We start from the raw sequence: 27,610 nt of genomic DNA, 5'->3' as shown, positions 1-27,610 counted from the left end.
AAATAAATACACTTATCACACTTTTAAAAAGGAGTAAACTGTCTATATATCTTTTGTTGTTGACGTCAAGGCCCGGAAGTCCAATCAATCTCTACAGTTTTTAGGTTCAAATCTATCTGTAATTTGATAGGAGTTCACCAAATTACACAATGACCCCAAAGTCAAACACCATGAACAAAACTTGTTCTAATAAATAATAAAATCTAATAATAAATCTTTTTAATTTACAAATCTAGTCCCCGGTTTCTTAAACCTAGTCCCAGACTAGAATGCATGCTTTAACTGAAAGCAATTTGCACTGTCATGTTTTAAAATTGGTCAGTGCCATTGTTTTGTCTCAAGATGTACACCAGTAATGGTCACACTTTAGATTAGGGTCCAATTTACACTATTAACTATTAACTTTGACTTTTTCCTCAAACTCGTAATTACTGCTTATTAATAGTTAGTAAGGTAGTTGATAAAATAAGTGGGTAGGATAAGGATACAGAATATGGTCATAGAATAAGGCATTAATAAGTGCTTTATAAGTACTAATAAACAGCCAATATCCTAGTAATAAGCAACTAGTTAAAAGTGAGAACTGGACATATACATATATATTCTGTTTAGTAACAGAAGGGTACGCTTAGAAAAGATGGGGACTAAACCAATCATTACGATGTAGACAAGTGATAGTATCTTCTGAGGATGGGATGCTGCTCAAGTTAATAGATGTCTGGGACACCAGGATATGATATTTAAGGGACAGTTCACTCTAACAAATTTCATTTAATATATCATCATCATTTACTCACCCTCATGTCATTCCAAACCTGTTTTTTGGGGAAATTTCTAACACAGGGTCTTATAAACAAGCCTGCAAAGATGTGTGGTTGTGACTTTATTCGATCTCATGAATACGACTTGACAGAGAACATCAGGGTTTTTTGCGCTGCATGATCATTTCCGTATGTGCATGAGATCTGCTGGTGTAATTTCCCTGATTTTGCATTAGTGTGAGCATGAAAAGTGCTGGCCCCAGAAACACTCCTCAGTGAGCCATCCAGCTTGACCCCTATTAAAGGGCTGTCAGTTGAAGAGCAGATGGTACCCACTCTCTGTCTCACAGTAGCGAGGGGGGGGTGGCCATGGCAACCGAGATATAATGGCTACCCTTCAAGTGGCAGAATCGCTTGTTCTAATTTGTTAAGTACCACTTCAGTGAATTTGATTTAATCACTACGTTCAGGTCTTAACACAACTGACATCAAATAAAACATTGCAGGTGTCCATGTAAGACAGTAAATCTGATCCCCTGGTCTTAGTTCTTATGCCTATTAACTAATTGAACACAGGAATACACCAAATTCAGACACTCACGAATATAAAAATATAAATGTACCCAAGATGGTCCTGTTTATTTACATCAAATAGTACCATGCATAATACTAAATACCTAAACATAATGTTGTACTTAATTATTAAATTATTAAATTAAATTATTAAATAAGACAAGAGAAATCAATGGATTTTTATGAGACAAAAACCCCAGCAGCATCAGATTTTAAGAAAGAACTTTTTGCGGTAGAGCAGGTAGGCAATGAAGACCCAAAGTGCGGTACCCCATATGTTCTGGAAAAGCTTCTCCCAATGACTGTCCTGGAAATGCATCTCCCAGCTGAAGGGGAAGTAAAAGCCCAGCAGAGAGTGGCCAACATAGACAAATATAGAGTTCATCCCTGTAAAAAAAAAATGCACAGTAAGCATTTCTGGATTGGATTGGTTTATAAAACATTGCTTTAAACAAGTGAATTCTCATACCAGGATAAATGAAAGGTTGGCCACCCCACCATTCCTTAACGTCAATGACAAAATACATCACACCCAGCAGCAAAAAGGACAAGCAGCCCATGCAGGTCACAAATGACAGGGACCTGAAGACAGACAGAAAATCTGTGTTGTATGATCTGAACCATTTGATAAGACAGATTTTAAGACCTTTCAATCCACAAATAAGCTCCGAAAGATATGCATAAAGGACCAGAGGTGCAATGCACTATTGAAAAACTTTGCTAAACTTTTCTTGTAACAACGAAGACAACACAGTGCAGAATTGGGGACTAAATAATGGATGGACGCATAGTAGTTTCTGCGCTTAAGGTAAGCCAATAAGAAACATAAGCATCTAAAGTGAAGCCTTGGCACCTGCTCAGTACAACCATGTCAATAAGTCATGTGGCTCTGTGTTCCTAAGTGCCAGGATGCTCGATGGAATTTTATCTAATGTAAAATGGCTGCATCCCAGAGCATCGTTTATGTCAGCTGAAGTCGAGCCAAAAAAGACTCTTGGCTTGGAGTTAATTACTTTTAGGGATGAAGACAGACATACTCAGGGGCTCAATAAGCAGACATGATGAACTGTCCATAAAAATTCAAGCAGGTATATGCCTGTACTCAAACAGGTACAGTAGAGCAGGGTCACAGAGACAGAGCACATACAGCAAAGGCAAGATAAGGTCATATTTAATGTACAAACTATAATGCAAGTATCATATGCAAAAATTAATCTGCGTTTTTGCCTGGTTTCCTAACAGTGTTAAAACAGTGTTATTGTTAACTAAAACTATTCAAATATTTTTCGTTAATTGAAATAAAGGTGAAGTAAAATACAATAATAAAATAAATATATTTCAAAAATGTAAAAGGAAACTAATTGAAATTTAAATTAGTTTAAGTTATAAGTTTTAAGTAACTAAAACTAAAATAAAAAATAAATGGAAAAATAAAATGTGACTTTAGCTAAAATTAAAATAAATGGAAAAAATAATAAATATACTACAACATATATAAATAATACTAAAATAAAACTGCCTGAAAAAAAAAATTTACATTTATTTTAGTAATTTATTTTTAATTATTTTAGTTAATTTTCCCACTGGCAACAGTTTTTGCTTTAAGCTTAAACCTCACAAGATCCTTTTTGCATACACTGTAAAATAGATCAACAACGGTATGAATGTGTTTTGAACATTTCTGTTACATACCATTATTTATCCTGAGGTATTAGGTGACAAATAATTTAATGTGCACCGCTCTGAAGATGTAGGGCTGACCTCATCCTGCTCAATTTCCCAACAGGCGGATGAGATAAGCCAGATTTTGGCAAGATATATGGTTGGGAAAATAAAACTGCTCACTCTCTCTTGGCTGTAAAGAAGAGTGATCTAGTTGGACAGTGGATGTATCACCCGCTGCGTCTCACTCCTGTGCCAGTGGGGTGATTATTTACAGGACGTTCTGTCGTTAGAGGTAAGTAAACGCGCGTTTTAGCAGCCTCTGATTTGTGCCTGCTGGAGTATCATCCCTTCTTTTGTGGATTGAGAAGTGGCAGGATTTAGAGGGTTAGGAAGCACTTACCAAAGGTTTTTATTGACAGGTATAAATCCTTCGTCTCTTGTGCACTTAGAAAGGATGGCTGCAGAGATTCCCTGAGGATCAGAATAAAACAGATTTCAAATCAATGCAGACCTGTAAAGCAAGCATTATCAGACAACCCAAATGCAGCACCGCCATGAAGAATCAAGCAGATTAGCTGACACTCCCGAGAGGTGAAGCCCCTCAAACTAACACACGAAACACAGATCCATCTCCTCATGCCTACAGCTAAACTCTCAGTCATTTCACGTTTTACACCTTTATTTCGTTACATTGCTTTATATTCCCAGGTTTACCCCTTAAAGGCATCTGAAAAAGTAAATGATTTTCTTTCACAGTATTTTTGTCTTGTTTTCCAATTGAAATATCTAAACATTCTTGAATCAAGATACATTAACTTGAGAAGCAAAATTACATATCAGGTCTTGTTTTCTGAAAACAATGATCAAAATTAAGTGACTTTACGCTTAAAACAAGAACAAAAATCTGCAATGGGGTAAGAAAAATAAAGACTTAATGGTAAAAAAACCCAAAAAACAAGACTTAATGGTAGCACTTTAGTTTAGGGTCCAATTCTCACTATGAACTAGTTGCTTATTAGCATGCATGTTATAGGATATTGGCTTATTGGCATATTCTACATCCCTAATCCTACCAATACCTAAACTTAACAACTACCGTACTAACTATTAATAAGTAGTAATTAGGAGTTTATTGAGGCAAGAGTCACAGTTAGTTAATAGTGAGAATTGGATCCTAATCTGAAGTGTGACCGACTTAATATCTTAAGTAATTTTGCTTCTCAAGTAAGTAAGTAAGTAGATATTTCTACTGGAAAACAAGACAAAAATACTGAGGAAGACTTTTTTTTTTTTTTTTGCAGTAAAAGTATCATTATTAAAAAAGGCTCATTTAAAGAAAAGCTTGTGCTTTTGTGAGGACAGACAGTTCAGCATCCAAACCTGCTTATTAGGAGGATATCCATCATTTGTATAGATGACAGAATCAATGGTGTGGAAATAGCCTGGCTGGCTCTAGATTGAGTCTCCAGGCTATGCAGGCAGGATGTGGGACAATCATTGCTATGTGGGCCAATCGCTCAATTTTAATCTCAAACTGCGGAGTTGTGATCGTTGAACTTTAATTAAATCAGGGGCCTTGTTTATTGGGATGCCGAAGCACAAACAGCTTCAAATCATCCCACAATCTGACAAAGGATTCATGCAAACTGCGACAAGACAACCCCTCTCTCCCTAAACGCGCACCGTTGTATGACTCTTGATATGGTGGGAGGTAATTTTTGTTTAACTAGGATAACGTGTATGAAGAGCACATTAACAGCACAAGAGGCTGTTCTGCTGAAAACATTCTCAGACCTCAGAGCTCTCCAGAGATGTCAATGATAATTGATTGTTTGCTTGTGTTATGCAGTGTCTATCGCGAAGCATGAAGCCTGTAACGGTCTTGTTGGTCGCCTGAATCCTTGGTTATATGCTCTGTGGTCAAATCCATAATAATCCAAAATAATCTATATTTTGACTGACGTCAGAGTAGGGATGAAGCATTGGGAAAAAGTTGAGAGGAAAAGAATAAAATATTACAACAGACACTTGACAGCATACACAAATAAGGAATCTTTCCCAACAGCTAAGATTGCAATTCTATGTATCTAAAAACATGATAAATGTATCACAAAATCTGAAAACATTTAAATATTATGCCTGTTCTGTATTATACACAAACCATTTTTGTATTGTACAATCAGAGGCTGAGGCAGTGTGTGAACAGAGGTGGCATAATTTTTTGCCTTTGGCTAGTTTATTTTATCATGCTGCTCCTCTAGGTAAAGTGAAATAGATCTCTGTTCATTTATTTCAGCACCTCGAGCAGTGTGGCCCCATAATGCTGGCCAATATGATTCAACATACAGCTATAATGGCCCGATTTGTCATAGGGCTTGGGAATAATGAAATTTAAAATACTGGGATCAGACATCTGCGTACTGTGGATCTGGGTTCACAACAAGCACACCATCGCAATATACTTCACTGTGAGAAGAGGAAGGGATGTGTGATTAGGGTACAAACTAAATAAATGTATATGCAAATGAAAGAACAAAGACAAAACAAGTTACCAATGGTTTAAGAAAGATAAAATGATAACCTAATAGAATATACAATATAAAAAAAATGATATGTATATGTTTCAAATCAAAATGACTGTTTTCAAACAGGTTTCCAAAACAGGTTTCCTCTGTCTCTCATTAGTCGGATTAACAGATAGCCCCGCTCCCGATTCACACCATTGTATGAGCCAGTGTTGCTGTTGGGCAAGTCAAACAAACAGAGCAATGTTTTGAAAGTGCCAAAGAGTTCATACTTTTCCAGAAAGTCAACCTACAAATGGCATACCCATAGTTGTCTCTACATATTAAACTCGGATAAGCATTTTAACACCAAAATAATTACATAACAAAAAGCTCCCTAGGATACATTAAAGTAGTGCTAGAAGGATATACACATACATACAAGTTTTTGTTTTCAACTTTAGACGGACTTAGAGGCTTTTGCATGTGAAGTCTTCATATATATATATAAAGCCTCTAAGTCCATCTAAAGTTTTTGTTTAATATTAAAATTTTTATCAGGCTCCTATGAATAGGTTTCTACCCAAGTACCGGTATTTCTGAATGGGCTGATACTGGGATTTAGTGAGTTTGAAGTGAAAGTATTTGATGACGGTATATGCGGAGAGAAATCACTCAATATTATTTTCTAATTTTTGACAGAGGTGGCTTTTGCATCGGAGGTCTTCATATATTCATATATATATATGTATGTATATATATATATACACAACATTTGTCTGTCATAAATGAATAAATAATGGATTGAATTGCATCATAAATGAATTGCATTCATAAAACAGATGTCGTATGAAAGGGACATTTAGAGAAATGTGGACTCTTATAAATGACCCATCTTCAAATCTTTAGTCCTAGTGAGTAAAAACAAATGAGATGCAATATTCTTGTGCATACTACTAATAAGCCAATGGCAAGCAAAGCAATTGCTGAGAAATTAAGGTCATTTGCCCCCGTCATCCACAGCTTTATGTCTTGAGTTTGCCAGACAAAACCCCTCCATCAGCACCTGTTGTCTCTAGAGAGGGCATTCCAGCAGCTCTGCCTCCAGAAGTCCAAAACAAAACACAGCAGCAAGGTCTTTCATGGAAAAGAATCCTGCAAACTCCCTTTTTGTGTAGATCCTCTGATCAACATATGCTGCGTTGTGCAGAAACATGATTCTCCTATAATAACCTTGAATAAATGGCTACACAGTTCGCTTTAGATTAAATGTGCCATATAACTTGAGCTTGCTTAACTTGTCATGCTCATTAAAACTAGAAAAATACAGAGTGGAAATGCAGAGAGGGTAAATTCACCCCACATGGTGTAATCCAAAAGCTTTTCTGCAAGGGACGGGCAGCAGTAAGTGACCAGTGCTGCTTTCTTTGCCCCTGAAAAACATTTCTAGTAGCACATGGATATATCCCCTGAGACGGGGGTTTAAACATCCTCATGCACTTCCCACCCAGCCCAGCTTCTGCTCCTTTTGTCTGTGGGACCACCCAAATGGAGCACTTAACCCGCAAATCTGCCAGCCTTTCACTATCGTCATCTCAATCTAAGATCTAATCACTTTTTGGTTTCACCAGTGCAAATCTCCGCACCAACCTAGCAGAGGTCATAGTTTAGTTTAAATCTTATGTTCTGCTGAGACTGACTTTACATGTTTGGGGTCCCAGAGACAATGCTGATGAGTAAAAAATTATTCATTTCAAAATTAATTTCCAAACATCATACATTATACACTTCAAAATTTGGGGTTGGTAAGATTTTTTGTTTTAAAAAAAAGAAGAAACGAACACTTTTATTCAGCAAGGATTCATTTAACATTAAAACATACTAACCCTAAATTTTTGAACAGCAGTGTACAGTAACAATTTTCATGCAGGACTAAAAAAATATTTTTTTCATGAGATTAGCAAACGTCATTAAGTATAAACATGATTCTTTAATGCCTATATGTTTTTAAAGTTATTAAACATTATATAAAACAGTTTTTTTTTCTGTTGTGCATGTTGAACCAAAGAGCCAGTGGAAATTAATATGCAATAATAGCGGTAAAAAAAAACAACAGACATCCGTGAGCCGAACAAGCCATCCGGTTCAGTCCCGAGAGGGGTGTGATAGCAATCTCTGCCTTGGAATTCATTCAGTGCATATATACACATATCATATGACGTCCACCTATTTCATAAACTGTCTACAACTACAAGCAATATAACACTTACAGAGAGGGCTTTGCTGCATTGCGCAATTATTGCTGTTGAAGTCTGCTTTTTTAAATTTCTCATATAAGTGTGTGTGTGTGTGTGAACGTACCAGGATTAGGGCCCAAATCAGGAATCGTGCCAGGATCCCTTTATTCATTTTACGAAAAAACAGGAGAATCTTTCCAGCCTGTGGAGACAAAAACAAACGTTAGACTTAATACTTTTTTAGTATAGCAAAAATATGTGTATTAGGCTAGCACTTTAGGCTAAATAGGTCATAATCCTCTAAGCAAACTAAAATAATTAATAGCAAATAGACTGCTGGACAATAATGCCTATTATACGTCATACTACTGATACACGTTAGGACAGAGAGAGAGGATGTGAGCGGTGGTTGTGGCCCTGAAAAAGAGCTCAAGTTTCAACGCTCCCTGCGCAGCCATGCACGGCTGTGAAGTTGGCTGCGCTCGCTGATTAATTCGGTGATGACGAATGAACCTCAGCCGAGGACGCTGGAGCGGACGGACACAGACGGAGAGGCCGACACCTGCCGTGTTCTCAAAGACATGTTGATTGACGGGCTTGGCGCTAACTGTTTTTTGCCTCCGCCCACAGGGATTTCAGCAATGCAACTGAGTTTGCACGGCTAGTTCTCACCGGTCACCGGGGCACTGTCACCATCAAAGGGTGAGAAACTTTTCTGACCTTTGCCAGAGACGCACACATCTGTCCACAACAGCAAGGACCAGTGAGGTAGAACAGCTGTTTGTCTAAGAGTGTTGCCAGAAAATCCAGTTCTACATTATAGATTTGTCATTGCTAGTTGAACTAAAAGTGAAATTCATCAATGAGTCAAGAAGAGAAAATGCTGAACAAGCCAATGATCTATAGTCTGTCAAATACACGGTTTGGATAAGTCACATGTTGGGCTTTGGATTAGGTTTGGGTTTTCTTTCTCATTTGTCACTGGTTCACTTTTGTTCAGTTGTCTTTGGTAATGTCCTGCAATAAGTGAATTTATTTTTATTCAATTTATTTACAATGTTGGACTTATACAGCTAGATCTGAACCTTGAATATGATTGGACAGCATTCCAAGTGTTTTGCAGTTTTTGTTTGTATCACTCCAATTGTTGTAGCATTCCGGACAACCTGTTAGGTTGCATTTGGAACTACTTTTGCTGAACTATTTAGAACAATTAAACAAAAAAATTGTCCATATAGTACCTAAAATGAAAATTACTTAATATTAACTTCTTGTTTATATAACTATTCTTGCTTATAGCAATATCACAATTGCTCATTTGAAATTGTTTAAATACTGTACTATATATTAAATTACCTGCATGCCAAAGAATCCCATGACTATGGAATTAATTGTACCCAGAACACCCTCTGGATCGAAGGGCTCTGTTGTATGATACAATACCTAAACAGAGAATGTTGTGAATAAAGGCAAAACAGTACCTGAGAACAGAATGTATAAATATTGCATTTACTGTAATCCCTACAATTTAATAGCCATTTTAATCATTTTAACTAGCTGTACTTCCACTTAAAACAAGTGAACAATTAGCTGGTCATTATCGCAAAATAACCTCCGCGTGAATCTTACAACATGTCTACTCGTTACGCATGTCAATAAATGGACATATTGATTTGCAAAACAATGGATTGATACAAGAGACACAAAACACAGTGTAGGAGATTGGTTGCAGTACAACTATAATTTTTAGATCTAATTATGCACAAATATTTTCCACACAAACCCATTGGCCAGTCACAATCAAGGATTAAGATTCAGATATTTTTAATGCATTGAACTGGTTAAAGATGATCAGTATGTGATTCTCACCTTGCATGTTGGATACCAGAACATATTGTCTCTAAATAACCACCGGTCTATATACGCGGCTGCTCCTCCTGTGCAATTGGGGTATAAACCATCATCTCCAATACCACCAGCTCCTAAATATCCACTAGGAAAGGAAACATAACGCAATATACACTACAATTCAAAAGTTTGGGATTTGGGGATATTCTAATAAAGGAAGTCTCTTAAGCTCACAGAGGCTGCATTTATTTGATCAAAATACTATTTTGAATAATATTGCGAAATGTATTATTACAATTTAGAATAACTGTTTCCTATTTTTAATTTTCAGCAGCCATTACTCCAGTCTTCAGTGTCACACGGTCCTTCCGAAAACCTTCAGGATTCTTTGATACATAGACAGTTCAAAAGAACAGCATTTATTTTAAATATAACTTTTTTAACGTCTTTACGTTTGATCATTATATTGTATCCCAATATATTGAAACTTTTGAATGTTAGTATATGATTTCCTAATATATATAACAGAAATGTAAAATAATTGATCATTCACCAGCACTGTTCATAGCACATATTGTTCCAAAAAATCTCAACAAAGAAACAGCCAAAGGTGACAGAGCAAGGTAAATCAAGATAAATCAAATGTTCATTTGAGGAGTCTTTGGTTTAATTATTTAGATGGAAGTGTGTTTGGAGGTAGCAAAATTGGAATGCTGCATTGTGCTGCAACACAAGGACAATGATTGTGAGGTCAAAATGTTTTTTATTCAGGCAGAATTATCGGTGCTCTGCATGTGATCGTCAATGTCATGCAGGGTCAGACACACTGAAAAAAAATCTTGAAGGAGAGGAGAAGGAGGACATAAATGGAAGGTTGAGCGGATTCAGGGAGAAAAACTGAGAGAGGCAGAGAAAGGATGATGAATCCTTTCTCTCTGCCTCCTTTTAGTGCACATGACAGACTGAGATTGGCTAATTATCCCCTCTGAAGCGGCCGCCAAACACTCATAAATCACAGATCTCATAAGAGCCGCACAACACGGGCTTGTACGGCACAAACCCTTGAGCATTCAAAGACTCACAAACACAACAGCACACAAATGACCATATTGCGATGCATATATATGTGCATTCTTGATGTAAATGTCCAACATTACCTCCGTCCTACATATATTCCCAGCGGCACACTTCTGTAATAATGCTAACATATATGTCACCCAAGGAATTAGCTTGATGTATGAATGACATTATTATTATGTTAATAAAGGGATGAACTGCAGTTAATTCTAGCTTGACAGACACATTACACATTAATGCACAGGATTTATATTCCATATCACAGTGTTTGTATTGTTCAGTGCGATAGTTAATCATAATTCATCACAAAGCCTGACGCTAATATGAACTCACGTGGGGCAATTTGGAACAGGTAGTAAGAAAGTGAGACACAGCCACATGGTCTCCAGCAATACAATGATGAGCCATTCAGGCCAGTATAAAACCACATCTTGAATGGGGCTCCACCACTTATGCTGAGGAGAACATGCAGAAAACATACAGGGTTAGAAATCATTCAGTCTTACACGTTATAAAACTCAACAGTAATAAGCTAATATAAAAAAAATCATTGTCAACACATTGACTTCGTTTTACTGTAACCTCTAGACATTAATCATTATTTCAGAACAAGTGTCTTCCTGTACAGATGTCTGATCTGAGAGAAATGTGAGCCATAGAGTTTAACCCACCTCCCTCAAGGGAATCTCTCTGTGGGGAGAGAAAGTCTGCATCACTGCCAGAAAAAAATAGGTGAAACCCAAACGCTGGAGCACTCCGGGTATCCGTAGCCAGGACAAGGATACTAACAAATTTAGGCGCACACACACATATAAACATACAAGATTACAATTACATACTATTGATGGAAAAACACTCCAATATGATGTATTTTTAATAGGTTTGCATTTAATAGGAGTCAGCAAGCAAGTAAATGGTGGGCTTGTGTGTCTGTAGTAGCTGTACAAGTGATTTTCCTATTAAGTTTGAATCTTTCTTTGGATTCAACTCTGTCAAATATCAGATTTTACAGGAATATACTGTTCAGACCTTTGCTGTAAAATCAGTGCAGGCTAGTCATAATTCAAATCATTGAAAAATACACTGCATTGTGGGATAATACTGTAGGTCAATTAGTGCAAACTCAATTGTGACATGCAATTAAACAAAATTTGAAATTAATTTTTTTTTGAACAAATGAGTAGCCAAAAGTGACAAAGAAAGAGTAAAGTAAAAACATAACAATTGCAGAATTTATTCAAGTGATAGCACTCTTCCACTTCCACTTTTATTCAGCAAGGATGCTTTAAATAGATCAAAAGTGACAGTAAAGTCATTAATAATGATTAATAATGACAGTAAGAAATGCTGTTCTTTTGAACTTTAAATCATTTTTAAAATTTTTAACATTGATAATAATGAGAAATGTTTCTTGAGCACCAAATCAGTCTATTAAAATGATTTCTGGAGGATCATGATGTGACACTGAAGACTGGAGTAATGATGCTGAAAATTCAGCTTTGCCATCACAGGATTAAATTACATTTTAAAATATTAAATATTAAAATAGAAAAAGTTATTTAATAGTTAGTTATTTAAATGATAAGAATATTTTACAACACTACTGTTTTTACTGTATTATTGATCAAATAAATCCAGCCTTGGTAACTTTTCTTTCAAAAAATCGTAGCTTTCCCAAACATAGCTGTATATTTACACATATATATTTCCTGATCAGTTCATTAAATCCCAATATATAACTGCCATTTAATTTTCCCGTAGAACTACTGTGTATCCTATACAGTGAATATACAGCAAGGAACTTTACTGTACATCTAAAGTCTGAACACTTATACAGGGTGGTGTATTGTTTTTCACTGAAGAGAAGATTTATGTTTATAACACTGACTAATGATGGTTATGCTGACACAGACCCAGGATGAGGTGAGAAGTCTTTCACTGCAGGAGAGTAGAGGTGTGATCTACCCTGCCGGAGACTAATAATGCTTATCTGAAGAGATTCTGGCGGGCAGGGTGATGTGAGGGAGCGATATAGAGCGAGAGATTGATGGTAATCTGCACATTAGTTAATTGAAAACCTCTTTGTGGCACATACGAAGGGCCACAAGAAACAATATAATACTGATCATTGATCTAACAAATCAAATCAAAAGCGGAAACACTCCACCTCTGCACATAGAGACAGGAAGTGGTTCGGTGACTAATGGCATCTGTCAATTAAAACTCATATACACACACTTTCTAGAGCAAATCTGCTCTGCTCTGCTTTATCAATCAAAGAAATTGACAATCAGGAATTTTGCTAAAAGATCCGTTTTACAATCAACAATGTAATGATTTAAATCTGTTTACCTGTAAACTATGAAATTATGGAATGAAAGAAAAGGGTAAACTATGCAAAACTGGGACTGTTTTGGTAGATAAAACCATTAATGCACATCTTTCCATGATTGCGCTTCTTTAAATTAAGTTCCAAGGATGATAATGGCTTCAGTCGCCAAGCAGAGACAGACTGACTAAATCTTCAACGGTGCCATGTTTAAATAGATCATTACGTCAAATGATTTTCAATGAATTGTAATACATTTTGTTGCATTTGAATGCAGGTATATAGTGGGAAAATGGTTTCTAAACATCATTCTGAGTGATTCACAGGCTGAGGTAATTTCTGCAGTTTAGGGCAAAAGCTGTAATTGCATTACATGAAGTTCCATAAAATCCACAGTGCAGCTGGCATGATGAAACCCTATCTGTGATAATTGACCATTAACGGCAAGCTTGTTTTTGCTCTGCGCACCTCTGTTCAACGGGCCCAGATATTATGATTGCCACTGGATCACTGGAAAGTATCACAATATTTTTGTTAACTTAGTTACACATCCATCTTGGCAGACAGCTAATAATGCTTTGGCTAATGTATGAGCACTGCTCTGTACTGACCTGTCAGACAGTCCTCCCTGCCCTCCTTGCTTAACCCCGACAGACCTAATGTGCTGCTCTGAGGCCTCGGATTAGACATTTTGGCTTCTTTTCTTCCATCATTAACAGAGGCTAATGGACTTCATTTGTAAAACGAGGATTTGGTGACTTAGACATGTAACGCTTTCGTATTACGTGAGGAAAAGTTCACAGTTAGATTGAAAGGTGCAGGTCACTCTTTGTTTGGTATCAGTCACTGCCACCCAGAATAGAACAGCAGTAATGAGATTTCTTGCTTTCTATTGTGCTATGATAAATCCAGTACGATACAAGAAGATGCATCATGTCAATTCAAACTTTGTGCATGTGCACCATTGACTTTTTTGGACTTTCAAAGCAACTTACAAAACAAAACAATATATACAGTATATATATATCAATTAATTAATTGAAAATTAAACACATTTCTCACACAAAATGAAAAATATGCTCAAAACAGCATCGCTGGCAGATCAGATGCAGCTTGTTAGGTCAGGATTTAAACCTAAATACCCTTTCCTTCTAAACAAAAACTGTAGCACTATTCCATCTGACATTTATATAAAAACTATTAAGCAGTTAAACATGTTTTATCTGTCCTAAGGCACCAAGTGAACCAATGTCCCTAGTGTCCCTCAAAAATAAAATAAAATAAAATAAAAAGAATACACTTCACAATAAGGTCCCATTAGTTATAGTTAATGCATTAATTAACATTAACTATATGAGCAAAACATTTGTTAAAGCATTTATTAATCCTTGTTAGTGTTAGCTAATAAAAATGCAACTTAATAGTTAGTTCATGTTAGCGAAGTTAAAATTAACATTTTTTTCAGTTTTAATAAAAGTATTTTTCATTGTTAGTACATGTTAACTAATGTTAACAAATGGAATCTTATTGTAAAGTGTTACCAATAAAATAAAATAACAACTGTTGTAGAGGAAGACTGAAAAATAATGTATGTATAGCCTACTCACAAAATCCATCTCTTGGGCTGTAGTTCATGAAGCAGAACCCGATGAGTATCAGGACGATGGTTCTCCAAGTAACCTTGCGAAGAAGCTGTAGCCATGAAACACCTCTTCTATGCATCGAGTTGAATGCTAGCACTACAGAAGTACCTATGATGAACACAAACCTTGCCAAAGGATTAAAGACAGTATTATTGTCACATCCAAAAACATACTGTCATTTCACCATTGGGCATCACTACTGATATGTCTGCATTTGGGATATTTGCCCTGGTTAATGCAAAATTTAAAGCAATTCTGCTTTACTGATTTTTGTGTGTCAAAAAACATTGAAGGAATAAGTGATAGATTGAGTATGCACAGCTTTCTATGAACAATCTTTGTCCTTAAACATTTCCATAACAAATAACCCCACAATTTCACCACAAAGTGATAGTTTGCCCCACAATTTTGTCATCATTTACTCACCCTCAGTAACCAAACAGTTGTGGGGCACCATTAACTTCCATAGTATTTGTTTTTCCTACTATGGAAGTCAATGGGGACCAGAAACTGTTTAGCTACCCATATTCTTCAAAATATCTTATTTTGTGTTCAACAGAGGAAAGAAATTCATACAGGTTTTGAACAAGTCTAGGGTGAGTAAATGATTACAGAATATACATTTTTGGGTGAACTATCCCTTTAAGGCTGATGCAGCATTACTCTGCCTTTTTTGAAGTAAATGGGTATTACAAGCCAGATTTAATGGCATAGTCAAAGCAATATAAATGGTACTGGGTTGGAAAAGCCTTAAATCTGAATGGTTTTGAAGGGAGATCCAAACTGTTGGACTGAAGTCCCACTGTTTTCCATATTAATCTCCAAAATGGAAAGTAATAATTCTCCATCGATTCGTTAAGTACATGCTGGCAGCTCACCAAGGCATCACAAGATCAGCTACTGTGAGACCTGTAACGTACATGGAAAAAGACATTCACGCATGAAAACCACACATTTCTGTTGCATGTCTGTCTACAGTTGTTGGAAAGTTGGCTGTTTGATTGACATAATTAAATTGCTGAATGACTGACAAAATAAGTTTTATCCATATAATCACACTTAATTGTAAACAAATGATGTCATTTAGAGCATATACCTGATGATAAACGATTGTGTGCCCTTAAAAACATTGTTTTCTCATTATTTTTCGATTTTCAGACAGCAATGATTTATAAATGCTCACACAGCCATGACAGAGGAGGCCTCACAGTAATATGAAAATCCATCTGCTTTCCCTTATGATCAATACAATTCTGCTGATATGATGAAGAGGCCATTATGATCCTTAAATTGAGTTCATCTGTGAATACTCCAGGAGATGTGCTTTGTAATAGACCCCCATTAAAATTTAACATGCAACCCCTTCTCATCTGCGTCTTTTGAGGTTGTTCATCCAAACGACATGCTGTAGATTTGAAGCATAAATTTCATGCTGAGTCAAGGTGCAATAAAGCACTTTAAATGTAAGTATTTGATATCAGTGGGTCTTTGATAGTCTATGAAGATTTATGATGTATCATTTTGCCTTTCATTTCATATTGGAAGCCCTTAATTAGTGGTATTTATTTATATAAATAATAAAAAAAAAACATTTAATATCTTAGAACACATAAGTGTGTATTGCAAGCTCTGTTCCAGCCAAAAAAAGAAAGAAAAAAAGAAAACGGAAAAGAAAGAAAAAAGAAAACCAAGCTACAAGGGTTGAACATGTTAAATGTTAAAATGAAGCATTTAAGATTCAAATAATTTTTTTAGTCAACAAATTACAAGCCTGCTCAACAAAGAAGTACTTTTGCTCATTGAGTGAATGATTCTTGGTTCATTTCAAACTAGACAAAGCAAAAATCACATCACGATTCACTATTTTGTGAATCTCATTGACTGACTCAATAATACAGATTAATTAGTTCACGAATCGGACATCACAGCTCAGAAACACAAGAAGTTGATATCTGACAAAACTGCCTATAGATGCACACAAAGTGTTCCTTATTTTTGTCACATTTGCAGTCAGTTTAGCTGCAATATGGAGCCCTGTATAGAGTGACAATTAGAAAGCTCATCATAGATCATTATGTAACCTATCAGCAAAATAACCCACCATTCCATGGTGCATGTTGGAAGAACCAGTAACCACCTCCTCCATAGTTCACAAATACCATGACCGTCAGGGAGAATCTGTAAACACAAACAACACTGAAAATAGACTACAGAGTAAAGAAAGGCTATTATCCAAAAAGAATATTAAGCAAATATTAAGTCTATTAATGTTTCATATTGTTAATGATCAGAATTCAACAAAGGCATTCAGAGGCCTTTGGCGTCTTATAATTTATAACCTACAACACTACCATTCACAAGTTTGGGGTCAGTAATATTTCGTTTTAACAAAATTTCTAGTTTTAATTAGTGAGGATGCATTTAATTGCATTATTATTTTATCAAATAATTCTGAAAAAATGTACTATGGTTTCCACAAAAATTCTAAGTAGCAGAACCACTTTAACATTGATAATATTAAGAAATATTTCTTGAGCACCAACTCATCATATTAGGATGATTTCTGAAGGATCATGTGACACTGAAGACTGCAGTAATGGCTGATGAAAATTCAGATTTGCCATCATCAGTTAATTACATTTAAAATATTAAATAATATAATAGAAAACAGTTATTTCAATGGTAATTTTATTTCTCAAGATATGTTTACTGTATTTCTGATCAAATAAATGCAGCCTTAGTGAGCATAAGAGACTGACTCCATAAACTGTATACATACAAACAAACAAACAAAACATATCTTTATAAAATATCCTCCGATCCCTCAACTCTCACTTGTACATTTGAGGTAAACTGTATCAGTATTATGGATCATAAGGCAAGCGGGTTTTGCATTTGTTTTATATATCAAAGACGAAATGCTGTGTAAGGTAATGCAACCTAAGCATTATGAATCACTCAGGAAATGAACGGTTGTCCTCTGAATCGCCCCACCCAGAAGTGCTGACTAAAGCCATCGGATGTAATTTATTGTAGACGTGTAACTTAGAGCAACGAAGCCAAGCTGCAACTTATTGTGCATGATGGAACACTACATTGAATTAGCAGCAGCAGGAGATGTTTTTTATTGCATGTTTGCACTACGCAGCATAAAATATACCTGTGGACACAAAATTGATTTTGGTGATCAAACTCAGAGGTAACCCTTCAGCTATTAAACTGACAACACGTAAATCATGGTGTTGAAGTGTGTTCTCTATGGTTTCTCAGTATAAGAACATACTGAGAAACCAAAGCACTGTATAGACCTTCAGATAAACTTCACTATATCTAAACGATCTACATTTTTCCTCACCAAATTCAATTAGCAGATCAGAACAGAGACCATTACTGCTCCTTTTAGGCCTAACCTGCTGATACAAGATTTTAATCACATGCCATCCTCTAAAGAGCACTATTAAAGTAAGCATGCCTTTGTCTTTCTTGTCTCTCTCTCTTTCACACACACTTTCTCTTTCTCGCACACACACTTTGCGACTGCATCCATTAGTATCCATAGTAACAAAGACAAAGGTTAAGTCATTTTCAAGATGAGACTACAGCACAATGTTTGCTATATAGCATGTTATAGCCAATCATTTTAATTAAAAAACCCTCAGTGTTAGGGAGGCGTTCAATCTTCTAAAAAAAAAAAAAGCCTTCTAGTGGACATTAAATATTTTATAGCTTTAAGCTTCCTTTGTCTTTATGTCATAACCTGAATGTAATCAAAAAACTGCAGCAGACAGTAAAACAATGTTATGTTTTTGTGTTGCCTCTCATTATCAATTGTTGTTAACCATAGTAAAAAATATATATTTTGCCAGTAACTCCCAGTGTACATTTGTCATTGTCATTTTATCCCAGAGCTTAGTAATCCCTGAATGGGCACATTTGTGATTTATATATTTACTGCATTTCTCACAGTAAAAAAGCCTGAGATATCAAATAAAACTAGTACAGGTAAAACATAATTGTGAAAAATTATTAAAACAGAGGAGTTGCAACAGGAGTACGATTTACATTCAAATTACATAGCAAATGCCAAACATCAAAAACAAAACTAAACCCGTTATTAAAAGTAAGGAGTTGCCTGCTTAGGAAAGTATTGTGTATATTTAACTAATTGGGAACATTTTGTTGTGGGTACATTTGCTGTTAGTGTAACTTATCATTACAAAACCACCAACCTCAATTTGTAATCACAAATATGAGGAAATTGGCTGCAGGCTTTTGGCTGGCGAGATTAAAAAACCAGATCCTTTTAAAAAAATTAAAATGCAAACAAAGTCTACAGTTATACTATATATCATGTTGATGGCATCTGATGAATTGAGGGCGCTGTTCTTCAGCTCTGAGGAAAAACGTAGCCTCAACAATTTCACCAGGGCGGTGGGCAGATGACAGATGCTTCTGTCTTCAGTGAAAAGTTTTGACTCACTGCTGGACAGGCCATATTTCATGTTATACAGCAAGGGAGTTGCAACACTACGGGCTTTCTCTGGGTTGATACTCTCACAGAGAGCCAAAGACATCTACCGACATTATTAAGTTTCACGTATAGCCAAATCAGGGATCCCATGTGTACTTTGCACAGTGTTGATTTTGTTTTGGACCTGCAATAACTGCAAAGCTCTTGTGAAATATCATGCATTTGTTGCAGAATCCAATATTACCTCGACATCATGAATCAACAGACCTGACAAGCCAGCTGTGATGTCATCCTCTGAGTCTATATGTATGAGATGATGTCTATATCATATTCAAATTCAGCTCTAGTTCCACATTACAGAATACGTAGGCTGAAATGAAGGACGAAACAAAGAACCAGTCTCCAGCCACACTGATAAAACCATTAGGCTTAACAAGGAAATGGACTGTTTCATATACAAGAGCAAAAGCAGGTGTAGACTGAGTGGAACATCTGTTTTTATCAGCACTACGGTTTACAAGGAATATTATGAATATGAATGGAACATTTCTGAAAAGTTTCACATAAAAAGGTGGGGAAAATATTCAATTCTAAGAACCATAAAAGCTTACAGTCATTCTAACTGTCATTGATAGTACAAATTGCCACTGCTGATTGCTATCTGAAAAGCACTTTTGCAACACACATGGATTATCCATTACACAAATCTCGATCTGGAAAGCCATATCCTCCCCAGCTCCAGATCTACAGCCTGCTGAATATGTGCTGATATGATGCCTGTATTATTACATCAATTACTGGGATGTGAGAGGTCAAAGCCACAGCATCTTCCTGTTTCGGGAGAGGCGTGCTTATGTGTTTGCCCCCAAGCCACTATCAAGCCCTGCTGGGCTTCCCGATTAAATCACATCACCCTTGCTCAACAGCAATCCACTGTTCCCCACCATAGAAGCAAAAGATATTAGAGTTGATGCCTAGAGCGACTACTAGAAACAATGGCTCGAGTGAGTGTATGTCCAGCCTGTGACCCCTTGCAATCTCCTTAGTCACACAATACATTCTCTGAGTGAATGCGGCCATCAAGTTAATGACGATTGATAAATAAAGTTCATGGAATTGAGAGAGTTGAACAAAATTAAGTTGTTACCGTTTTAGTCCAAATAAATGACTTTTTTTTTTTTTGGCACATACCCTCGAAATGTGTCCAGTGACTTCAGTCTGGATGACTTTGTTTTGCTTTTGTCCACACAATGTTCATTATTTGCCTCCTCCTAAAATAAGCAAAAACAAGTTTACTAAGACACACACCAGTTATGTTTTTTCCTCTAAAAGATACTTAAATGCCCTATCTTAATCTAAGCCCTGTCTGTGAAACCGGGCCATAATGTAATATATATATATATATATATATATATATATATATATATATATATATATATATAATTGTTGATGAGGAGAGGTGAGAATCCAAGTGCAGCAACAGTTTATTAAAAAACACAAACCAAGATAATCCAGACAGAGGAAACCAGAGGAAACACCTCCAAAACACTTGAAGAAGTACTGTGAAAAGTTTTAGGCACTTGTGTAAAAATGCTGTAAAGTGAGGATGCTTTAAAAAATAATGTCCAAAATAGATTTGAATTATTACCGTAAGTAACTTCTGTTAACAAAATCAAATACATATTTGGTGTGACCACCCTTTGCATTTAAAACAGCTTTTGTCCTACGTAAACGTGCACATAGTTTTTCAGGTAGCTTTGCAAGTAGGTTTCTTCAAGCATTCTTCTGGATTTAGCCTGTCTCTGTTTTTTTCTGTTTCTTTATGTAATCACAGACGGACTTGATGATGGTGAGATCAGATCTCTGTGTGGATCATACCGGCTGTTGTCAGACTCCTCCTTTGCATACAAAAATCTTACTGGATTGTTACAATTAATGGCAAAAAGAATGTTTGGAAATGTAAACTGATATTTCCTACTGACACACTACAGCAAAAGATATACTGGAAATAACTGGAAATAATAATTTTGCACAGTACTATGTATATACTGTATATACAAACAATAATAGCATATATATTGTTAAGACAATGCTGTACAGAATTAATAGAATAATGATTATAATTGGTGTCAAATGAGGAAATTAAGATTTCTGGATTTAGAACTCCAAATAAATTAAATTTTAAAATCATTTGTGGCTTTGCCCATGTTTGGGTAGCGTGAGCAGCCTCAAGCATGTTTGGAGAGCATGAATAGTTTCTCTCATTTCCAAAGGAAGATGTTCCCATTCACCATATGGTCTTACGATGGCAGTGAGATCCATCAGAAAGAAATTAGCATTACCCTCTTCCTGCTCTGGCTCTGCAAACAAATGCATGATAGGCCGCAGACAAAGCTAATCAAACTTTCAGACCAGGACAATCAAGCAATACCACAGAAAATTAAACTATATCCACTACAAGGCTCCATAGACATCTCTATGAGCCATTTTCATTTTAGATGTGATCATCCTGGAAATTGCAGATTAGGACTGTTATGAACTAACCATAAACAAATTCACAGTGTTTGACGCATAACATATGTTCCTATTGTATGATGCATGAACCGTTTTGCCCTCACCATTTCCATGGAGTTTTGAGACCTGTGACAGCAGATTCGATTCTTTAGCCTCTGTGTACAGCTGCATCTGTAGAGGTATAAAACATTCATGTGAATTCAACTTAAACAAATGTTGTGTTTAAACATAAAAAAAAAAAAAAAAATTGTTTACATACACTGCCATTCAAAATTCAAAGGTATTTTTTTTGTGTTTGAAAGAAGTCTCTTATTCTCACCAAATCTGCATTTATTTGATCAAATGATGCAACGGATGCTATAGGTCACATGATAATGACAATATGGCGGATATATTACATTCGAATTTCATTTATACTACACACTTTCATATTATAGAACTTTTTTTTTTTTGGTTGCAAAGTAAATTAATTAAAAAAAAAACTATGTACATTTTTTTTTAGAAAATGTAGTACCTACTATACAGTATGCGATTTTGGACGCAGCATGATACCTTTTTAAGGATTTTGTAACATTTGAAATTTTTTTTTTAGGATTTTGGAACATTTGAAAAATTATAAATGTCTTTACTGTCGCTTTTGATCAATTTAATGCATTGTTGCTGAATAAAAGTAATAATTTCTAAAAAAACAAATCCTACTTAACCCAAACTTTTGAATGGTAGTGTAAATACTCAAATTTGAAAGAGAAAAACAGATAATATTGTTACCTAAGTATAAAAGGCAAAGAGGCCCAAAATACAGTGACAGAAGCCAGAATCAAGAATGCCGCCAACAGCGCTAAAGAATCAATACCAAACACATAAGAGCAAAGGTTATACACACTTTTTCTGCTGTTTCTGCAGTTATTGTGAGGGGAACTTGTTTTTAATGTTTAGCAATAAGGATCCTGTGAATGTTCCTTGCAGAAAGTAAGTAGTCTGTTAGAGTAATTAAAAGTAAAGGGTTAAAAACATGTTCAGTTTATACGATTTTCTCAGCCTTTGCTCTGAACAGCCTCTGTCACCCATGCTACGCCACAAGGGAGCTCTCAAGAATCCAGCAGTGTCCTTTTATGTAATCTGAAACCAGTCTATAGGCGTACAATCAATCTATGAAATCCTAGCCTTGGGTCTCCAATAATGCCATGTACTGAGGCGATATTTTCACAGTGCATGATAGAATGGATCATATTGGCTGCCAGAGGCCGTCCTCCACGATACTGGTTGCTTAGAGGAAGGTGTAAAACAGGAAGAATGAATGTGTCATATTCCAAGTATTAGGAAGCTACAGACGTTTTTATTGAGTTTGTGTATACTGCAAGATAAAACTGAAAATCATACTGAAGTGAGATCAGGAGCATTTGATGTACTTTTTCACTTTGAGTTCAACATTGTTGCGTAATGCTTACGTAAGGTCTAAATTGGAAGCCCACCGTTTATCATCTTTTACAGTCAAAACATGGACAACACAGAATATAATGGCTAATCAAATGGACACGTTACACCCAGTGATCTCAAGCGATCACTGTTTGGTGGAACAGTGGAGGCCTTTTGCGGAAAAACAAACAGAGAAAGCACCATTTGATCAAAGTGTGAATACACTTGATGACATGAGGGGAAACAGTGAAGCTGTGATGATACTATAGTGACGACAGAGTTCAGGAGCCTGGACAAACTGGCCCTGAGATAAATAAACACGCCGTGTAGTGTACATCTAACACTCTGCCCACTTAAGAGTACTTTTAAACATGTCATGTTTGTCATGCCACAAATGTCCTTCAACTTGAGAGGTAACTTGAGAAGATTGGTTGCTACTAACAAACTAACATCTTAAAACAGGTACTTTAATTTAGCATGTTTTGTTTATATGTAAGTTCAGGGCTGTCAAAGTTATAATTGTATTTAAATATAATTTGATATTATTATTATTATTATTTTGAGATTATCTTTATATATATATATATATATATATATATATATATATATATATATATATATATATATATATATTAAGAAGGCGGTCATCAAAAAGTTTGAAAACCTTGCTGTAATCAAGAGCTACCAAGCCTATTTCACAGTACATTTTTTTACACTAATTGCTTAAGTTGAGAATCAGCAACACTTAAATTTACTCTAATTTGCACAGTTCAGTCTAAATGTTAATTAGTATCTAAGGTTATGCAGGCCAATTACTACATTTTTGTATAATTTACTGCCTGTATTCATCATAGACCCAAGATTGAGGTCAGAGTTTCAATTTTCAGGCCAAGACGGACTTAAAATAGTGTCACTCTGGGTGGTGCAATTCATTTGATAACAGCAGTTTTTGTTTTTGTTTTTTTTCGTTCAGTGTCCACTAATCAGTTCTTCTTAACATCTGCTGATCACTAGCACCATCACTTACGTTGTAAGAGCCCTTTGGAGCTGGAGTGTAATCACCAACCAGTCCGGCTAATGGAAGCTCATCATACAGCCGGGAGTTTAGTCACACTGGCCATATATCTGACAGATAATGGCTACTTGCCCTTAAAAGTCTGATCTACAACATAATCTGCACTATTGCAAAGTAGACTGTACATTATAGAGCGTGGTGCTTTCAAAACCCCATTATGCTTTAATCCTTCACGCTCCTCTAATGTATTTCCCACAATGCTCCCCTCCCGGGGCATCTTCCAAAACAAACATGGCAGAAAAGCTTTTCTTTGAGCTGTTTTTTTTTCTTTTTTTCCTTTTTTTTCCAAGAAATTAGTAGTTCATCGGATCAATACAGTCTCAACTGACTCCTGGGATATGAGGGAGGCACTTCCCTGCTGAACTTTGGAGCACAATACATGTCTTTTGGTGACTTATTTAATGTTGTTAATTACACAGTATGTATACTTACGCAGGTATGCATTATTCGGTCTCCTATCGACATTGAGAGAACAGGTTACATCATTTAGCAAGCTAGGCTGCCTCATCCAGAGAGAATAATGGCCAGCTTCCTCAAATGTCTGACTCAGACTAGGGAGGAGAAATAATGTCATCAACATGTAATAAAACACTGATCCATCCATCACATCCTTATAGTCATGACGACGGTTATTGAATTTTTTATGTTTTGTTTAAAAAGCTTTCCTCTTTTGAAATGTTATTTACATTTTCTGTTACACATCATCACCAGCATTTTCAAATGTATGAATTTGTTGTTTTCTTGTTAACCACAAATTGTTTGCTGACTGATGAAGTAGTCTGTCATGTAACTGTTTACCTAAAGTAGTCCAAAAATCAACTTTGTCTTTATATTTATTAAAGTCCAAATGATTTATATGGTTTATCACCAATATTTTTGTATTTTCTGATTGTTTTGTATATATAAATGCCTCTTTGTAGCAGCATGGAGCAGAATTATAACAAACAATGACATACAAGAGGCTGAAGAGGGCCATCTAGAGGGCAACGGAGAAAACTGCAACTTTTGAACCCATTTCACCTTTTTCATCCCCCAAAATGTGCACTATAAGCCTTTATTGATCGACCTGGGAATGACATAGTGGCCAGCATGTTCTTTAGGGGAGAAGGTAAATCGATAATGGCTCTGTCTGGAAAGGGACCTCGGTATCGATCTTAAAGAAGCCCAGGACTTGACTTCAGCCACAGTGTGGGAGAGATACTGTGACTTGTCTTATGAAATCAGACACCCTCGACAACTCGTTTGAAAATGGCCCAAAACTTGATGGCCGTTTGAGGCCCAGGTTGTTTGTAAAAATGACTACGTTTTCCTGCTGGAAACATCCCAGCTAGGGTTTGTGAGAGGACTACGGTCTTTGATGTCTTAATGGTCTTTTTCATCATTATTTCAGTGTCAGCTTGTTAACCCCAAAATGCAGTGCGATCAATGCACAGTGAGTAATTCTCCAAAAGGCAGCACTAAAGCCAGGTCACATTCAAACACATGGTCATAAATAGTCTCACTTACTGCAAATGCGATTGGCTGCTATTGGGGCTATATATCTAGCCTATATGTAAGGTCCTTCTGTGCCAATTTAAAAAATAATAATATCTTAATATTCAGGATGATGTTAAATAATACATTCACCTTAATGTTGAGGTGTAGCTCAAGGTGATTCTTACCCGCACAGAGTGCTGTTTCCATCCACAGGTGCGATTCTTAGAGTCAGTGTGAATTGTGTGCTCACCACCACAGAAATATTAAGACCATTCCCAACAGTGGCAAGGGGCTGATAAAGACACTATAGAAGACGTAGATATCTGTTATTTCACATTTATTTAATATAAGCCATTTTGACAGTTCAAGCAGGCTCTACAGGTTAGTATGGGAAATTACATAAAGGTTTATATTGCTCACAAAATTCAAACTGTATTGTGAATGGAACAAATTTATTTATATTTCTGTCTCTTTCGTTTTGGTACAAAAATGCTTGAAACACTCATAAGTCACAATCAAGACAATTAAACAACTTTGAAGTACCTTATAACAGTAATCTGAGGTGTAGTAAACACTAATGTTGTATGGAAGTTCATTATGGAATATTAGCAATGCCTCATCCATTTTCAGCTTGTAAACTAAAAAAAAGGACAGAGGCACTGAGATTGCAGTATCTTAACAATACAACAAATACACTTATTTCATCAATACACATTTTAAACAACTTGAATATCATAATTATGACCTACCTTTATGACGTATTTCACACATCCCTGCTGAGAGAAGAGTAAAAAAGAAAACATTCAAGATATTGATTATCTTCATTGTCGAATCCAAATCTGCTGTATTTCTTTTTCTTCTTTTTGTGCAAATGAAAATAAAAGGAAGCTCAAAGATCACTGTACATGTGATTACAGCGATCTTTGAGATGTGTTGGAGTTTTATTACCAGAAGGCACCACAAGATTGACGGAACTAAGATATGAAGGTTAAAGGGATAGATAACCCAAAAATGAAAATACTGTCAATAATTACTCATCATCATGTCATTCCAAACCCGTAAGACTTTCGTTGATCTTTGGAACACAAATGACGATATTTTTGATGAAATCTGAGAGATTTCTGTCCCTCCAGACAGCTACACAACTACCACTTTGGAGCTTCGAAAAGTTCATAAAGCGATCGTAAAACTAATCCATATGAATTGAGCGATTTAGTAAAAATTTTCTTAAGAGACTCAATCGCTTTATATGATGAACAGATTTAATTTAGGATTTTATTCACATATAAACACTGATCAGCGAACACAAACAAAAGCTCAAACGAACCTGCTTGACGTGCGATAACAAACCTCATTGGTTCTTGCGGAAACTCAAACATGCTGCATAACACACGAGAATGAACCTCATTGGTTCCTGCGGAAGCTCAAACGTTCTGATTAACACAAGAGAATGAACCTCATTGGTTTCTGTGGAAGCTCAAACGTTCTGTGTAACACACGAGAATTAACCTCATTGGTTCTTGTGGAAGCTCAAACGCGAGAATAAACCTCATTGGTTATCGCATGTCAAGCGAACATGCTTTTACCACAACTGATGTGGGAGTTGATATTTACATGCGAATAAAAGGCTACATTCAATCTGTTCATCATATAAAGTAGGGCTGCACGATTAATCGCAATTTACATGTCATTGATTATGAAATCGCAAAAGCTGCGATTATTTTTTATGCGCAGATTATCACTGATGTAGGGCTCTGTAAACGCGGCTCCATCTGAAAGCACTGTGAGTTTGAGTCACTTATAACATGCATCTGAAAAAGCAATATGCGTCAAACATCTTTCCAAACATGAGAAGTATTTATAAACCTCTTGTCCAACAAAAGATAACATTTAAAGGGGTGGTATAATGCCCTTTTCACAAGATGTAAAATAAGTCTCTGATGTATTTTTTTTATAGTATGTTAAAGTTGTCACTTTTTGAGAATGTTGAGAGTGTTTTGAGCGTGTTTAAGTGTGTCCCT

General features: G+C 36.0%; 1 protein-coding gene across 5 annotated transcripts; it reads right to left on the bottom strand.

Annotated features, from left to right (window-relative positions):
- Positions 1-588: 588 nt before the first annotated feature.
- Positions 589-27,051, bottom strand: LOC307149110 (heparan-alpha-glucosaminide N-acetyltransferase). 5 transcript variants are annotated; one of them, XM_079855191.1, is made up of 19 exons: positions 26,993-27,051; positions 26,339-26,362; positions 26,133-26,227; positions 25,775-25,893; positions 24,546-24,664; positions 22,391-22,460; positions 21,727-21,793; positions 20,300-20,379; positions 16,739-16,815; positions 15,516-15,546; positions 14,602-14,762; positions 11,337-11,449; positions 10,999-11,120; positions 9,610-9,733; positions 9,097-9,183; positions 7,865-7,942; positions 3,400-3,470; positions 1,804-1,916; positions 589-1,721 (listed from the first exon to the last, which is right to left on the bottom strand). In XM_079855191.1, the coding sequence occupies exons 2-19, from the start codon at positions 26,358-26,360 to the stop codon at positions 1,540-1,542; spliced, it is 1,731 nt and encodes a 576-aa protein (XP_079711317.1). In that variant the 5' UTR covers positions 26,361-26,362; positions 26,993-27,051; the 3' UTR covers positions 589-1,539. The 5 variants fall into 5 exon arrangements, with proteins under 5 accessions (XP_079711317.1, XP_079711315.1, XP_079711316.1 ...); XM_079855189.1 differs by having other exon boundaries at positions 26,967-27,019; XM_079855190.1 differs by lacking the exon at positions 26,993-27,051 and adding an exon at positions 26,538-26,557 and having other exon boundaries at positions 26,339-26,365.
- Between the last annotated feature and the right edge of the window lie 559 nt (positions 27,052-27,610).

Source organism: Squalius cephalus, assembly GCF_949319135.1.
Source record: "Squalius cephalus genome assembly, chromosome: 21".
In the NCBI taxonomy this organism is placed as follows: Eukaryota; Metazoa; Chordata; class Actinopteri; order Cypriniformes; family Leuciscidae; genus Squalius; species Squalius cephalus.
The sequence above is the reverse complement of the archived record's forward strand: the minus strand, read 5'-3'. Positions and strand labels throughout refer to the sequence as shown.

Bases quoted from the DNA above. Each gene is read 5' to 3' on its own strand.
- LOC307149110 (XM_079855189.1), bottom strand. From the start codon at position 26,997: ATGAGGTTCATTCTCGTGTGTTATGCAGCAT. The intron at 22,461-24,545 runs GTAAGTATACAT...TTGATTCTTTAG, and splicing joins ACCGAATAATGCATACCTGC to CGCTGTTGGCGGCATTCTTG. The intron at 14,763-15,515 runs GTGAGCTGCCAG...TCCTTTGGCAAG, and splicing joins GCTGATCTTGTGATGCCTTG to GTTTGTGTTCATCATAGGTA.